This window comes from Dysidea avara, chromosome 2 (assembly GCF_963678975.1).
Source record: "Dysidea avara chromosome 2, odDysAvar1.4, whole genome shotgun sequence".
Classification (NCBI taxonomy): Eukaryota; Metazoa; Porifera; class Demospongiae; order Dictyoceratida; family Dysideidae; genus Dysidea; species Dysidea avara.
In genome coordinates, this window is record NC_089273.1 from 13,738,036 (window position 1) to 13,755,386 (window position 17,351).

Here is a 17,351-nt window from a genome sequence, read left to right on the forward strand (position 1 = left end):
AGTTAGTGGTGCAAGATATAAAGGAATTTGTTAGCAATGTTGGTTGATTGCTTAAAGTGGCCAAGCAGCGGTTTATCTTCTATGCATTATGCAGGATTGAGATGGACATGCTGTACAGGAGAAAAGAAAGGATTCAGGCATACTAATTCATTGACAAATGTAAGTCTATATACTTATTAAAGTGTATTCTATTGAAGTGGTGCTCTATATGGAACTCCATTTACTTATGTGTATGCAGGATCAGAATTAGGAAAAGATCAACACATGGGATTAAAATGTAAGCGTTATTCAATAAGCGTATTCATTATAATTAGCACTTTCCATAGAACACATGCTTGGTCTGGTTGGATTTGACTAGTTCTGCAATGACACTTAAATAGAAAGTTTTATTTATTCATACAGTGTATGGTAAAAAAAATGGATTTATTTAAGCAGCTAAAATCTGTTGAAAATGTTATTACGCGGGTGTCATCCTTTGAATGAAATGATGAAGGCTTGCTGTTGTGGGTGTTGTGCTACATGCTGCAACAGTTGCACTAGTCATACGATGCATCCATAGTGGTCAAGCACTTTTGATCACGTGTACTCATTATCTAGTACCATAAAGGAGACATTCAGGTAACTTTCCTTGAAAGGAAACACTTAGGATCTAATGATGGTATGAAGATTTATCATATTCATTATACATGCACCAAGTCAATTTCCTTGGATGGCCAACTGTTCTTATACCAACAGTCTTGTACCCATATAGAGATAAGCACGGGTGCCAGATGTGAGGGAAAAAACCCTTGCCTATAGCTGGCTACATGGCCTGCTGAAGTTCCTACACATCACTATGTGTTACCTGAATTACATACTCTTATTACTCTACGCATACTCATCAAGATATTGAGTAAAAAACACTATTAATTACATAATACTGAACGGAACATATAATGTGTGAAATGTTCTACACTACCTGTACATTAAGCCATAGTTTCACCCCAGACCGCAAGGGTCTGGTGTGCTACACGATATAAGTTTGGCCTTTACAGAACACAAGTGCAGACAGCAATCAGATTAGACTATCGAGAAGCCGTATTCTATATGTTTCGTGAGACTAGAACTCACTTTGTTCCTTTAGTCATAGGGCTTATTTAGCTGCTGATCAATAGTCTTCAACGTTTCTACAGTACCATTATCCAGCTTTAGCAGTGGTCCATCATCCAATCTGAAAGAATCATGCTCTTTCGTGTTGTTTTAATGTGTGATACGCCCAAGCGTCGGCCTTGCGGTCTGGAGTGAGGTAGTCTCGCAGCACCCGACCCTAAAAAGAGGGTCTGGTGAAACCGTGTACAAAAAGTTTGGTATGGTGGCCGAGAAGGGTCACCCGCCCGTATGGCACGCCATCTGTAACAAAAAAAGGCTTTTAAATTGGGCCCTTTTAAAGCAAATCCGGCTAGATTTAAGACAATCTGGCTAGACTTAAGAGCTGCAAGCTTATCTCAGGCCCTATTTAAGCCTTATCTCGGGCCCTATTTAAGTTATCTTGGGCCCTATTTAAGTTATCTTGGGCCCTATTTATGTCTTATCTATTTATGTCTTATCAGCGCTTGATTTTGTGGACAATGTTAATGATCCTTATGCATGGAATTAATGGCGACAGCTGAATACAATGAGGATGAGGAAGTGATAACCAGTTCCTCCATCAACAAAATAAGGACCATAGGGGGGCACAGGAGGCATGTGCTCCCCCTCCCCTCCCTCCCCAAAAAAGAAAACCATAATGCAAGATCGCGAGATACTCTAATAGAACAGTCAGTCAAATACCCTAATAGAACAGTCACCACACATAATGGTACCTTCATAGTTATATTTAAATATGCAGCCTCAGTTTGGGTTGAGGATAAATGCACATACATTACGTTACATTCATTGCACTTACAGTAACTAAGCTATGCATGTATTACTTAATTAAAGAGATAATGTTGTAACTATGATGTTAATTTGCTGAGAAAATGAATGATTTCAACTGCTGTTTAAGGATAGATAATGGTGGTTGTTGGATAAGTTCTTGAGGTAGCGAGTTCCATAGCCTGATTGATCTTGGAAAAAAGGAATTGCTGTATTGGGTTGTTCGAGCATAGATCTGACAGAAGTTTTGATTGTGACCTCTGGTGGATGAGTTAACAGGAATAAGGTCAGTAGGATGAGGGAAGTTATTAACAATCTTATAGAACAGGATGATACTAGAAACTTCTCTTCTACATTCAAGACTGGGGATGTTAAAATCCGAAAGCAAGTTAGTTACACTACTGAAGCGGGAATAGTCACCTGTTATAAATCTTGCACACTGTCTTTGCACTCGTTCAATATCTTTATGGGCATGCGGTAACCAGACTGGGTTGGCATACTCTATTAATGGACGTGCCATGGTGTTATAACATTTTAGTTGCTGAGTATATTATAAAATAAAAAAACTAGCATCTGCAGCACTATCCCATGCATGGGAACACTTAGCCTGCTAAGGATATTTTGCAAATGAAATGCACTTGGTCTAGTGTATGCCATGCCATTCTTTAGGTCCATCACTATTAACTAGCTCAGCTACTCGTGTCCATCACTTATCCCTATATAACTCTTTGGGCAAGTTACTTTTTAAGTAACCAGTTACATATTACTTGCAACTGATCATGAACTGTTTAGTTACAGTTACATATTACCCATAAAATAAAGTAACTATAATAATATTACATATTATATTACTTTGTGTCCACAGCCTTAAGCTGTCATGTGTGAAACTACCACCTTATCACGTGACATGATATCGTTGTTGGGCAATGTGCAAATCTTGGTTATAAGTACGAAGGTAGTGAATAAGCTTCATTCAGTATATAGGCTTTGTGGCTAGGCGTTACTCAGTGGATTACTTACAACATTAGTAACTTCATTACTTATAGTAATAATATTATGTAATATTAGATTCGTTACAGTAACTATATTACTTAGGTAACACGTTACATTTGTAAGTAAAGTAACTTGAGTTATATTACCTGTTTTTAAAGCATAATTCGTTATATTATTTAGTTACCACAAAAGTAATAATATTACGTAACGTGTTAAATAAGTAACGCATTACTCCCAACACTGCTCTTGATCAATGTAGTCCACTTATAAAGCAGTGTGATTTAGATATTTGTATATAAAACTACATCAAAACTTTTAGCCCTGAAACATATGAAATGGCTTTAGCTTCTGGGGAGCTGTGCCCCCAGCTCTATATGCCTACTGCCTTGGCATCCCCCCCCCCCCCTTCCCAACCCTGGATTCGCCCGAGGACTGTCATTCAGTACAACAGACCATCAATCCATTAATTACACCAGCATGCAAGCGCTTGATTGTTAGACATCATACAGCTGATATGTGTTATCTATAATGAATTTTTTAATATTAAAAAGGAATCACAAGCTATGATTGAGCAGTCACGGTAACAGAGTCGCATGTCTTGCTATATGGCGTCCATGATGATTTCTCGATTAACTACACACTGTTTTAGACAATTTATCATGTGTTCTTTTATTACTATTTTATAATTACTACTTTTGGCTGTAGGAACAAGCCTACAGACCATTAGTACACCATGTGTATTGTCAATTCTTATATCTGTGTGTGTACCTAAGCTCATGCTTGTATGTGTGTACTATAAAGCATTAATAAATAAATAAATAAAATGATCCAACTGTTTTCATCGCTTATTACAACTTTCATCTCAGTGGAGAACTGCATGTAGTCACTGTATTCAGTTGAAATCTCAAGAGTAAATGCACATGTATGCACAAGTAGGGCGATGAGCGTAACCAGACATTCTAATCTGGCCGATCTTCCTTGTAGGACACACGCTGCATCCAGTAACAAATCGAAGGAAACGACCAACATCTTCAATGGATGAGTTTCCAATAAGCTGCTGTAAATGTTCAAAAACTTTCTTTTATCGTGGATTCAACAGAACAGACTCTTCAATAAGGTTCAAGACTTGACTAGGTGATGCTACGCTCATATTCGACTACCGTACACGAAGCATTAAACGCACAAGGCGATGCCAGCACTAGAGGTGTGGGCAAGCCAACAAATAGAGTTCTTAAATGGAGCCCAAGATAAGACATAAATAGGACCCAAGATAAACCCTTAAATCAGGTTCGAGATAAGACGCCTAAATAAGGCCCGAGATAAGACGCTTAATTAGGGCCCGAGATAAGGCTTAAATAGGGCCCCAGATAAGCTTGCAGCTCTTAAGTCTAACCGGATTGTCTTAAATCGAGGCGGATTTGCTTTAAAAGGGCCCTATTTAACAGCCTATTTTTGTTACAGATGGCGTGCCATACGACCGCGCTTGCCGCCTTAGCGGCCGCCCAAGTTTTTCAGGCGGCTGCTCATGTCGCGCTTAAGGCGGCCGTATGGCACGCCATCTGTAACAAAAATAGGCTGTTAAATCGGGCCCTTTTTAAGCAAATCCGGCTCGATTTAAGACAATCCGGCTAGACTTAAGAGCTGCAAGCTTATCTCGGGCCCTATTTAAGCCTTATCTCGGGCCCTATTTATGCTATCTCGGGCCCTATTTAAGCTATCTCGGGCCCTATTTAGCTAAGCGTCTTATCTCGGCCATATTTAGGCGGCTTATCTTGGGCCTGATTTAAGGGTTTATCTTGGGCCCTATTTAAGTCTTATCTCGGGCTCCATTTAAGAACTCCGGTTGGCTCGCCCACACCTCTAGTGCCGGCATCGCCTTGTGTGTTTAATACTTTGAATTCTTCGTGTAGGCTAATATGAGTGCATATAGCATCACCTAGTCAAGTCTTGAACCTTATTGAAGAGCCTGTCATGTGTGCAACTATCACCTTATCACATAGCATGATAGCGATGTTTGACAATGTGTAAATCTTGGTTATAGCTAATTGTATTCAAGAGAATTCATTCATTAATTTGAGGCAGACTCCATTAGTTTCGAACCCAGACCACAAGGGTCTGGTGCCACGCAATACAAAAGCTTGGCTGCTTATGAAGCCATTCAAACTAATGACATCACAAAATTCGCAATGCTTCCAGTAATTACCAGCTGACATGCATGTGTAGTTACAGCAAGTGAAAGCATAACACGCACACTGGCAAAAGCCAGGAAACAACATTCTGTGTGATATCTACATTGAACATGTTAATAGAATCCTTAAAGAATATATGTACCATTTACATGCTAATAAATCAAAGACAGCAATTTCTAAGGCTAGTCAGTGTATGGGACGGTCCAGTAAATAATGTTCTTAATAACAAGCATCAAATATACAGATCAAGTTCCCACTTTATGCATGATGCATGTCTAGTGCATGTCATTATTAAGAAATTAGACTGAGAAAAGGGACAAGTATTTGAATGGATTCCAGGACGAAGTCATTTATCTTTTCCAAAATGTATACTGATACAACCCATTGAAAGCGTTGAAATAATTTATGACAAACTGATCAAGTGGTTACAAGAATGTGCTCTAGAATTGTAAAAGTATACCCAAAAGAATAAAATAATTAATTTAAGTACAGTGCATGTACTTATTACCTATTAATGAATTGTTTTAAACAGATCTATATAGACATTTCTCACGCTTACACTTTTCTGCACACACATCACAACAATTACAGTTACATTCATAGATCTTGTAGCTGGAAAACCCTGAAAACAATGAGTCCCTTCTGCAAGTTGTGGTATTTTTGCTTCGTGTTCTTATCACAAAATTTCATCAGGTTTTTTGTAATTAATAGCCAACAATGAGATAGCTTTCCATTTCTTCCAGCTCTTCCTGTCTATTGAATATAAGTTTCAACACCATCTGTTGGTCCATAGTGAAAATTATTATTCTGTTAAAATCTACGTAGTCTTGCCCATACCATATGCAGCTGTAGCTGCATATCACCACTCTTAAACATGAATTACTTCAGTACATTACTGTAGTACAGATATTTTGATGTGTTCTTTGGTGGCCTTTGTATACATATTTACTAATTGATACTGTGGCGGTGAGCAAGGAACTCCAATTGATCATGAACTCCAAGGAACTCCACTCATAACTCCTTGAATATTCCTCAGATTCACAACAAACTTGGTGTATGAATCCACCGTTACACGCTCTTCATTTGTGCCAAAGATCAAGGCAATCAAGTTACACGTTTGCATATTTTATTTATTTTTTATTCATTTATTTATTTATTATCTTTAGTACTTGGTTGTATAATTATTGATACTGTGCAGGCCTCCATTAGGGAGTATAAAGCACAGATACACACAAGAAAACAAATAAGCACAAAGCATACAACATTATATATTTTTAGTGTATAGCTGGGTTAATACAAAAAATTTAATAGTCTACAATCCTTTTCTTAAAGTCATCTATATTACTTGCTTCAATTGCAGTAGCTAGCTGGGAGGCTGTTCCATATTTTAATAGTGCACGGGCAGGAAAAAATGAGTGAGAATAAAAATTTAAGTGAGCTGACACTTGTCTGAATCTCTGAGAGTGTCCTCTTGTACATGTAGTTATTGACATAGTGGAAGGTGGCGACTAGGAATTTTATAGCAATTTTTTTGCAATGTGTGCAAAAAGAAATCGAAGCCCCCCGTAGCCCCCGTACGGAATAAGAATGAAAAAAATGAAGAAATTAAAACGAAACTTTGAACACCCATATCTTGCAAATGGCTGTTGCGAATTTAATCAAATTTGCTGTGTGGCGTACCCTGGGCCAGCTATTAATGCAAAAGTGGTGTGCTTTAGAGAAGGGGCCATGGAGCTATGTATGAAAAAGCTGTTTGTTAATATACGTACTCAAGGTAGGTCGCCGGCTTTCTTGGTCGCACGACACACTACCGTGTGTCTTGATTCTTCATGACATGTATTTTTTGATATAGTGCCATTGAAGGTTTGACCTTTGGTGACTTTTATGGCCATTTTTGCCTAGAAAAATTTGATTATTTCAGTTGTCTTTATCTCCCTGAGGCATTAATTGATATGGTTAAACATGATACCAAAGAAAAGGTCTTGTTGAACGAATCAACTAGGTTTTCATTTGAAATTAACAGGTAATTCCATTTTGAAGTTACGATTACTTTTATTAGCTGCAAAATTCTCTGAGTTTACCTGCCCTTGGGGGTTTAATTACCCATGAGGAGGTAAATTATCTCAAAATTTAAGGGTAATATAAATGATCGTAACTTTGGAATGAAATCACCTATTAACTTCAAATAAACAAAACTAAGTTTGTTTCATGTAACAATATTTTTATTTTGGTACCATGTTTTAACAATTTGTTTAATGCCTCAGGGAGATGAAGACAAGAATGATTAAATTTCTGGGAAAAAAGGCCATAAAGGTCACCAAAGTCAATTGTGCAATGGCACTATGTCAAACAATTATACTATGAGGAGTACTACTTATGTGGAAAGTTTAATCCTTTTTTATGAAAAAGTGCACAATTTTTGTACTGTGCCACTTCAGATATTGACTAAATGCATTAGCATAATTATATGCAAGCCGTGGCTAGTAGCTAAGAACTCTTCTGTATTAGACAGGTAGCTTCAAGATGTGTGTGCATGGGATCCAGAACCCTTCTCAATGGCAAAAAAGCCGTCTGGCCGCATAAGGCTATATACACCACAAAGGCTGCTTAAACCTATTTTGAGCTCCAGTCACCATTAATTTTGTATAGATATAAGTATGATAATATTGCACAAAGGAAGCTTTAAAAAGCAAATAAACCTGTGTAGATGCTGCTGTTAAATTGTGTGACTTTAGAATCATTAGCTCTACTATTAAATTTTATATAGACCTGAGCTCAAAAGTTTGCCCAAACTGTTTCAGGAATTTCCCAAAATTTTCACCTATTATGCTCTTTCAGTGATCCCATTATGTTTTCACTATGCTCCTAGATTAACAATCTTTCTTACAATAAAATCTTGGAACATTTTAATCAGTGAATGCTCTGTTAGAGTGTTTTACTATAAAGTGACTGTTTTATTAGAGAGCACCGAGCATCTGGGTGCTCTATACTGTAGCCCGCATTTTCCACTGACTGCTTTATTAGGGAGTATAGATCTATATTCAAGGAATTAAACTTCATACTTCGAAATATTCACCAGCATTATACTGGCATAGCACTTAAACCTACTGTATTATCTTTTGTTATGCTGACACAGGCCTATTTATAGATATTGATAAAGCATTATTAGCCAAACCCCCTAAGTTGATCACCTGTAAGCCAAGGAGCAGGATGCCTGCAATATTTTTGGCACACGCATTGCGCATTTTAATTAAAATTCTTGAAAACCATCCTATTATGTTGGCATAATGCTTGATGCTTTTGCTAACCTATTATGCTCAAAATTATGCTGGCATAATTGGCGCAAGCCTAACAGTAACAGTGAAATGAAGTTGAAAACATGCAGTATACAATATATGTTGTCAAAAAATGTATACACTCATAACTGAAATGGGCAACATATGAGTTCCTTCTTCCTCTCATAACTGTATACACTCTATAACTGTATACACTCATAACTCAAAACCTCATATGAGTTCCTTCTTCCTCTCACCTTGTAACATGAGTACACTATAAAACAATATAAGAGCAAGATTGGTTGGACTTCTAGCCATGTAAAGTTAATAATAAGGAATTTTAAACTGTTGCCCCTAGCAACCTGAATTTACATTATTTTGTAGACATGAAATGAATGTCTAAAGTAATATTTCCAAATTTCAAAAGGATAGCATATAAGAAGTCCAACCAACCAGACACTAATGGATGAATGTCATAATAACAAAAGTTGCTCCTAGCAACCTGAATGTCTATAGTAACATCTCCAAATTTTAAAGGATAGCATATAGTTATAGCTATAATTTATGTACAGTAGGTCATGAGATATAATACATCTGTAGTTCTTTCATACATTTATCTATGGGAAGGGGCAACAGCTGCCCCCTTCTGGGCAACACATGGATAATTTGTGGGATTGAGATATGAGGTTTTGAAATAGGTGGTTTCCCCTTACATTGTCTATGTGATTGTCCAGAAGGGGCAACTGTTGCCCCCACATAGACAATGCAGGGGTGGATCCAGAGTTTGGAAAGAGGGGGGGCACCTTTCTGAAAAACAGTTGAAGACCAAAAAAACTTACTGAAAACCAGTTGAAGACCAAAAAAAAAAAAAAAAAAAAAGGTCACGACAATAATAGCTAGTTATCCTTACCAACTATATCATGTCTGTTATGTAAAATAAAATCCTTTTTATAGCTTCATAGGTAAGCTACACTGCCTCATGAACATTGTGACTGCTTTATTAGAGTAATTGACTGCTCTATTAGAGTATCTCGATCTTGTATGCAATTTCTTGAAGGGGGGCATTTGCCCCAAATGCCCCATCCTGGATCCGCCACTGCAATGTATGGGGAAAACTGCAAACTTTAAAATGTCATATATTGTGTCTGACTGGTTGGATCCATGTAGCAATTTTGTTTTCCTACGTGGCAGTGCTTAACTGCTAACTGCTGTCTCATGTTCATTCCATACCACTACCTGTGGTAGTATCTCACCTAAAGTGAAGAGAAAAAACTTACTTCAACAACTTTCTGTATGTTGATATGGACAAATAATGCTAGACTGATTTTGAGAGCTCTGCAAGGTGATGATGACGACTTGCCCCTTTCCCTGTAGTTGTGCTTTTTCATCGTATTATTCGTATAAGTATTTTTGATCGGGTATACTGGCTGTGCCTTTACCTGTAATTAATCATAATCATAGCTGCAGTTATTCTTTCTGCAATACACGTTATTATGTAATGCATCACGTTAGTTAGAACCAAGAAAGCATTTAATCAAATAGAGCAGTCGCTTGTTTTAACGGTAGATTTTGTCATGTGTTATCAAAAACGACTAAGGTCATATAGCATGCTATATAAACATAATAGACATTGGGTGACCTGCAGTTCGAATACTGGGGTTGGAGGGATTTTTATTCCTTACTTTGGCCCCTTTTCTGTTACACCTTTTCAGCTATAAGTCTCTAAGTCTAAGTCCTTGAAATTAGGTTAGGTAATCCTAAGGCTGCAACACATGTTGCTGTCAGACCTTCAGTGCTGGTCACTGTAAAGCACTAATAACAATATAGCTAAATTCAGACGTTTAAATAAAGTCTGTAAATCAATACACACAATAGCACATAGTGTAAAAGAACTATAGCTAGTTAAGAGTGTCAGCCTTGTTTGCAACGGTTATTGCATCCATTATCCAGCTATTTTTATTGGTCAAAACAGCCCTCATTTCCTCAGAAAATTGTAGATAGTTACTGTAATCAGTCGAAATCTCAAGGGTAAATCCACATGTATGTGCAATAGGGCGACGAGCGTAACCAGAAAGGCTGTTAAATGTAATCTGGATCTTCCTTGTAGGACACACACTACTTCCAGTAACAAATCGAAGGAAATTACCAACATCTTCAGTGGATGTGTTTCCAATAAACTGTTGTAAATATTCAAAAACTTTCTTTTCTCGTGGATTCAACAGAACAGGCTCTTCAATAAGGTTCAGGACTTTGCTAGGTGAAGCAGTGAGGCATTGAAAAATGGTGTAGAGGTCATCAGCAGAATACTTGGACCAAAACTGTACTTCCTGTTTTGGTATACCAGCATTAACACAAGAAATTGCAGCCAGAGGCTTGTGTAGAAATTCATACTCAGCAGCGCTAATCAGTAACTGTCTCAAAGTGTTTGGTTTAGGAACCTTCCTTGACCCAAATCGGTCAAGTATAGCAATCAGCTGGGTTTGCAAGTCAATTGAAAATGCACTAGATTTTATACCTAAGCACCTTTTTACAGTGTTTTGCTCCACAGTTGTTAGATAATCAATAAATGAACCAAAAAGGATACTTCTAGGTAGTTTAACACTGACACCCACAAGGCTAGCATACAAAGTTGGGAAGGCAAGCCGTGTTGGTAATACACCACAAAATATATAGCCATGAGACAAAATAGTTCCAATGAGATGCAAAGCTGTCATGTCTGTTTGAGCATTCCCCGAGGGCACTAACAAATTCGAGCCTTCAAAATATTCAGCATAGGCTGCTTGCCAAAACTCAGCAAACATATCATGACATACACCACCAGTGTCTACGGCTTTTTCACCAACAAAGTGTATCTTGAGTGGGTAGTGGTGCAACACTTCTTCAATCCCAAACAAAGCAAAAACATCTTTTAAGATGGTACTTCTGTTGACATCATGTGGTTTAAAAAATAACTTGGTGTTCAGTGATTGAATAAATTCTTTCCGATCTTTCTCAGCTAATGGAGAAATATATAGATAACTAAAGTGCTGCATCATTGCAAAAAGTAACCTTGCAATAGAATGGAGTTCAGATCAACACCGCCGTCTTGTGTAGATATGTCAAGTATTGATCCATAATCCTGCAACAATAATGAAAAATAATGCATTAATATACCAGTTCTTAAAATGTAAACAGTACTAACTAAAAGCTGGATGCTGTGGATACCCATAAAAATGTATTCAGCATTTAGCAGTGGGCTGCAGATTCTTGAACACCACTTAACTGGCAAGACTCAATACATTCAACCAAAGAATGTCCAAAAATTATGTCACTCCAACCCACTGAATAGTGATGGATGCAGTTTCCCATGTCATTTAGAAAACTGGATATCTATATAGTTCTTAGTATATTTGTGTACAAAGACTTTAGCAACAAGAGTGTGCGGGAATGGACTACTGGAGTGCAAGTCCAATATCATTTTTACATCCAAATAAGTACAACCCCTTCCCTTGTATAAGCAAATAAGTAGGATTTCCCTTGAAATCAACTCTTTTAGCTCACCATAGACAAACTTGATGTAGTAATGGACTTTAAAGTCAGTTATGAACATACACACAATAGCAGTTTGTCTGATATTGGGAATACCAAGAAGACTTCTGTTCCCAAATGGGAAATCAACCATAAAAAATTTAGCTAGCTGATTACATGTATGCACTGTAAAAGTACATGCACTATATAATGAAGTATCTTACAAGCATTTACAATGAGACAGAATTACGTCAGAAATAAAATTTAAGCCAAACTTCTTTGTGCATGTACCACATTACACACTGAACTGAACCTTCATTAAGACAACTGTTAAAGAATATATTTAAGTATGTTATACAAGTGATAGGTTTGCACTCCCAAATCCCTTGAAGTTCAACTTTAAGCTGCATCATTTATATTGTCAGTGTGTCCAGGAGCTAAAAAGGAGTTAGTCGCAGCCAAAAACTACAGTAATTATGTAATTGGGCATATGGTAATGGGGCCAAAGTCAGATTGGTTCACTTACAGGTGGCTGGATATAAATTTAAAAAAAAAAATTGCCAAAACTCGAATTTTAGCCTCACTGCCTCACTGACCACAGTCACAAGGCTACAGGCCAACCGAAGCAGCGCAAGGCCACCATTCTATGCCACAATAACAAACTCACCAGTGGGATGTGCCTTTTTGGGTTCCGACGATTATTATTATTATTATTATTATTGATTCGCAAAACCCATTGGGTAAATCGCTAATGTACAAAAACAAAATTTTAGTGTCTATGCATTTTGCAAACGGTTCTTGAAAGTAAGTAAGTCTATATTGTCAAGATCTTCCATATCTAAATTGTTCCAGTCTGGTATTGATCTTGGTAAGAAAGAGTTACTATATCGATTTGTTCTGGCATACAACTGTAATAGCTTCAAGGGATGGTTTGCCCTGGTACTTGTTGCAGGAGATAACACTGGCAGATACTGATTTGGAACATAAATTAATTTGTTTACAAACTTAAACAACAGCATCAGACGTGCCTGTTTCCTACAATCTTCCAGTGTTAGCCATTTTAATTCCACTAACATTTCAGTTATGCTGTCCCTATGATTCCTTCTCCAAGGACGATTTTGTGCCCTCTGTGTCTTGTCTTTTCTTTTTATCTTCAATCAGGCTGCTTGTCTTCTTCATCCAACGAAACCATATCGAGGCATTAATTTTCCGTATCGACACTTTCTTTAAGCAGCATAATAGATGCCATAAGATTTTTTAAGGCGCTTAGACTACGTTGCTATACGGAGGAATAGATTATATTCCTTACTGATATATCTATGATGGAGGGTACTGTACGGAGGTACTGGTACTAGATAGCTTCACAATAGGTCACAAGATCACACCCATTCTTCATTCTACGCATTATCGATCTATCGATTGAAACAACGATGACACACCCCTTTTGCACTAGCTGTATTTCAGTGACCACACACCTTCAACTTGGAAGGCTGACTTGACATACTCTATAATCGATCGAAACCATGCCCCTTTTGGGGCAAGCGCATATCTTGCAGGCTGCATCGAGATACTCTAATACAACAGTCACCCTAATAGAACAGTCACATGTTTATAGCTAGCTGTATGCCTTAGGCCACAACTGAACAACCAAAATACTACACATTTACCATATTATTTCTCTGTAGGATCACTTTTAATGCTACCGAATGGCTTGCTTTAGGCAATGGAGACATTTGATGATGGGCTGGTGAATAAAGTTCCACACACCAGATGGGTTGGTGTATGATCCAAGTGCTGCCAATCCACATGGTGTTCTTGAGATCAAGTGTCCTACTCTTGTGTCTGTCAAAGATGTGTGTTCCAGCAAACCCAGTTTTTTTTCTCAAGGCCATCAATGGTGGATATAAACTGAAGCCACAAACACAATTACTTTTACCAAGTGCAAGGACAGATGCACATCATGAATCGTAAATGGTGTGACTTCGTTGTTTGGACCCTAGCTGACAGCTCTCACCTATTAATTCATAGAATCAAGTATGATCACAAGTTTTGGAAAGAAAAATATACCCTCAACTGAGGTTATTTTACCTAAGGTCCATGTTACCAGAACTAGTTACTCCCAGGTTTCACTTCGCACAAAAAATTAGAGAGACACAATATCATAGCACTTCTAGTTCTACATTAATTTATGATTCATAGTATCTTACTTACTCAACATAATGAATTCACAATTGTTAAGGGAATGCAGGATTAGCACACCTCTGCTATTATATACTTACCAAATTGCCTAAGCACTGTTAGACTTCTTCACACTGGTACTAGTAGTGATGAATAAATTTGACATTAGAAAGAAAACTAAACTATGAGTATGCCATAATAAGACTCAGTACCATCTACTATGGCTTTCTATGAACAGCACACACAATGTCGTGTGAACTCTGGCTTTTTTAAATGTAGGATCTTGAGTGTGGTGTCCATACCTGTCTTCGTGGGCCTCCTTTTTGCTCAATATCTTCAAATTTAAGTACCATAGACTATCAAAAAATTTGAAATAAACCATATCTAAATAAAAGTATGCTTCAATGTTTAGAGAACATTACGTTGGGTGATTTGTATGAACAACCACAACATCCAGGGGAGCATTTTCAGCAGCTTTCATGTCAGTTTACGTCAAAAGGAAAGCATAGAATTGCTCAGTGAGGTAAGAAACACCATGCTAGGATATTCCTAAGTAAAGTTATTCCAACAATTAGTTCAGCTATAACGCTGTATTGTGCAGCTAAACTTAACTGATTCGGTGCCACCTTAAGTGCTTAGTATATGGCAGGATATTTGGTACAATGGTGAAATACCAAAAAAGAATAGGTAGCTTACACACTGGTAACTTCTTGAATATTAGAGTAGTTGACTGTTCTATTAGAGTATTTCGATTTATATCAGCTTTAGTTAATCTTACTACAAAAGTATAATTTTGAACCCCAATTAACCATATGCCTTGTTCTTTCCATCTTTTCATTGCCCATGCATGCACATAAGATGATTTTCCATAAGTTAAACAGCTTCCTTTCCACTAAACATAGCAACTGGCTATTATATTTTCTATTCAACTACAACACCACTCAAAGGCAGGTGTTTCCTGTTAACATGGCAATGCAATTGAAAATTCCAAACAGTACTCCACCTTTTGTTGATAGATGTGCTTCTCTTGAGGATATCAGCTCTTTAATACAACAGTGCTGCTCTTGCTGGCTAAGCTAAATGCATGCCCTAGTGTTTGAGATCATCTGTGCTCAATTTGCTGGTTTAAATGGATATAAGTCTACAAATATTCTTAATTTAAAGTCTATGTATTACATGGAAAGAAAGCACTTAACTTCTGAGCAACCATCTTCCACAGGACCATATGGCATTAGATACCCTTCGCCATATTATAAACTCTTGGTAACAGTAGTAGATATATTCAGTAAATGTATGATGCATCCCATTCACACCGTCCCATGTTACTTTCTACTACAGCCAACTGTTACATATTGAATTTATTTGGTTAAGAATCAATACATTAATATTGAAAGGGACACACCCCCAAAAGTATGTAAAATGCTTAAAATGGTGTAAAACACAGTGATTTTTGTGCATTTTTAAAGCGCCCACAACATTACGTAGTGATACCAACAAAAAACGGCCCGCTAATTACTCACATGCCTCTAAGGAATACTCCACCTTATTTTCAAGATTGTAGCTGCAGCGGATACGTGGGCCCAGCACAGTTTCTGAACCCGGTTCGTCATTTTGCCCAATGCGTAATGTATTGTGGGATTCACCCGTTACCAAGACTATGGGAATTCACCTTAAATTAATTAGTCTAAACACAAAAAAACGGTCTGGAACATTGTGTACATGAATAGTACTTCTGTAATTCGAGGGAATTGTATGAAGAGTTGTTGCCCTTGAGCGGGCCATTCAGTTTAAAGACAAAAGTTAAGGAGACCTGCTTCGAGAAAGTGCCGTGTGAGTAACTTAATTTAGAATAGCTTTGTTCTAGTTTCTGTAGGCCTATATAAACAGACACTGTGTTTCCTAAGCCAACTTTTAGTGGGTTTCTCATACGTTTTTGAACTTACCATGTCGGTAGATATGCGAAATTTCACTACAATCAGTAAATTTTATTAGGTTCACAATCCCAATGGCTAATTTCAATATGAGATACCAAAAACACAAAAGCCTTACCTCATCTTTTGATTGCTGCTCACCAGTAGCCACAGCTTTACAAACATGCTCTCTGATAGTTACATTATCTCCATCAGCTATTTCAATCCCAGTTGTATCCACGAAACGGTGCCACTTGGTAGACCATCGTTGTAGTGCAGCTGTTCGCTTCTTGCTTTCATCTCTTATGGCTACTTCACGAACTATGATATCATGACCTATACATGTACAGCACAAACGGAATTACACATTATAACCTCCAGTAGCTAGTGTGATCTATATGCATTGTGCACAGCTGACAATCATATCGATTTCTGCACACAATACACTAACATACGTAGGCACTAATTAGGACTGACTGTAGCTAAGAGACACCTTTTAAATGACTCAGTGTGCTCAGTAGCTATAAAAATACAGTTTTCAGCAGTGCCCTGATACACAATTACATGTACGTGTATAATTTATATAGTTTTAAAATCTGCCAGTTTACTTAACTTACTATACCAGTGCAACAGTTTGCTACATACCTAATTTGGCTAGCTGCTTTTCTACAGATGGTATCACGTTTTCACGACTGACAGATAGGGGCTGAATGGAACCTTCGTATTCAAAAAGAATATCAAATAAGTCGCTTGAGGTAGACGCGGTCGCACTTCCGGACTCTTCTACACTCATATTCCACAGAACCGCGTGTACACCCTGAAGTCAAGTAAAGCAAGCCGGCACTCCACACAAAGCGATGCACTAAATAGAGCTATCTGCAAGAGGTGTGGGCGAGCCAACAATAGAGTTCTTAAATGGAATCCGAGATAAGACATAAATAGGGCCCAAGATAACTTAAATAGGGCCCGAGATAAGACGCTTAGCTAAATAGGGCCCGAGATAGCTTAAATAGGGCCCGAGATAGCATAAATAGGGCCCGAGATAAGGCTTAAATAGGGCCCGAGATAAGCTTGCAGCTCTTAAGTCTAGCCGGATTGTCTTAAATCGAGCCGGATTTGCTTAAAAAGGGCCCGATTTAACAGCCTATTTTTGTTACAGATGGCGTGCCATACGGCCGCCAAAAATTTTTTTTGGCGGCCGCCCATCTCTCGTTTAAGGCGGCCGCTCATGTAGGCCCGCTCAAGGCGGTGGGACTACTGTTGCTGCTGACTGCTAGCTGCTACTGCTACTGGCTGCTGCTAGTTACTATTGGCTGCTACTATCTGCTAGTTGCTGCTGCCTCTAGCTGCTAGCTGCTGTTGTTGCTAGCTGTTATTTATGACTAGCTGCTACTGCCTGTTGCTAG

General features: G+C 37.9%; 2 protein-coding genes and 1 long non-coding RNA gene across 5 annotated transcripts in view; 1 reads left to right on the forward strand and 2 right to left on the reverse strand.

The window, feature by feature from the left end:
• The window catches only part of LOC136246656 (uncharacterized), a 275,289-nt gene that overhangs the window by 182,626 nt on the left and 75,312 nt on the right, over positions 1-17,351 (reverse strand). The window lies entirely within an intron of this gene.
• LOC136246301 (uncharacterized) lies at positions 95-396 on the forward strand. Its single transcript, XR_010696364.1, has 3 exons — positions 95-159; positions 239-277; positions 327-396. It is a non-coding gene; the product is annotated as an uncharacterized lncRNA (long non-coding RNA).
• On the reverse strand, positions 10,249-16,738 carry LOC136246299 (uncharacterized). The gene is made up of 4 exons (XM_066037701.1): positions 16,591-16,738; positions 16,085-16,281; positions 11,399-11,468; positions 10,249-11,345 (listed from the first exon to the last, which is right to left on the reverse strand). Exons 1-4 carry the CDS (start codon positions 16,736-16,738, stop codon positions 10,249-10,251), a joined length of 1,512 nt encoding a protein of 503 aa, XP_065893773.1.

Excerpts from the sequence above, each read along its gene's own strand:
- LOC136246299 (XM_066037701.1), bottom strand. The coding sequence starts at position 16,738 with ATGAGTGTAGAAGAGTCCGGAAGTGCGACCGCGTCTACCTCAAGCGAC. Across the intron at positions 16,282-16,590 it reads AAAGCAGCTAGCCAAATTAG|GTCATGATATCATAGTTCGT; the intron begins GTATGTAGCAAA and ends GTACATGTATAG. Across the intron at positions 11,346-11,398 it reads GAACTCCATTCTATTGCAAG|CTGAGAAAGATCGGAAAGAA; the intron begins GTTACTTTTTGC and ends TTTCTCCATTAG.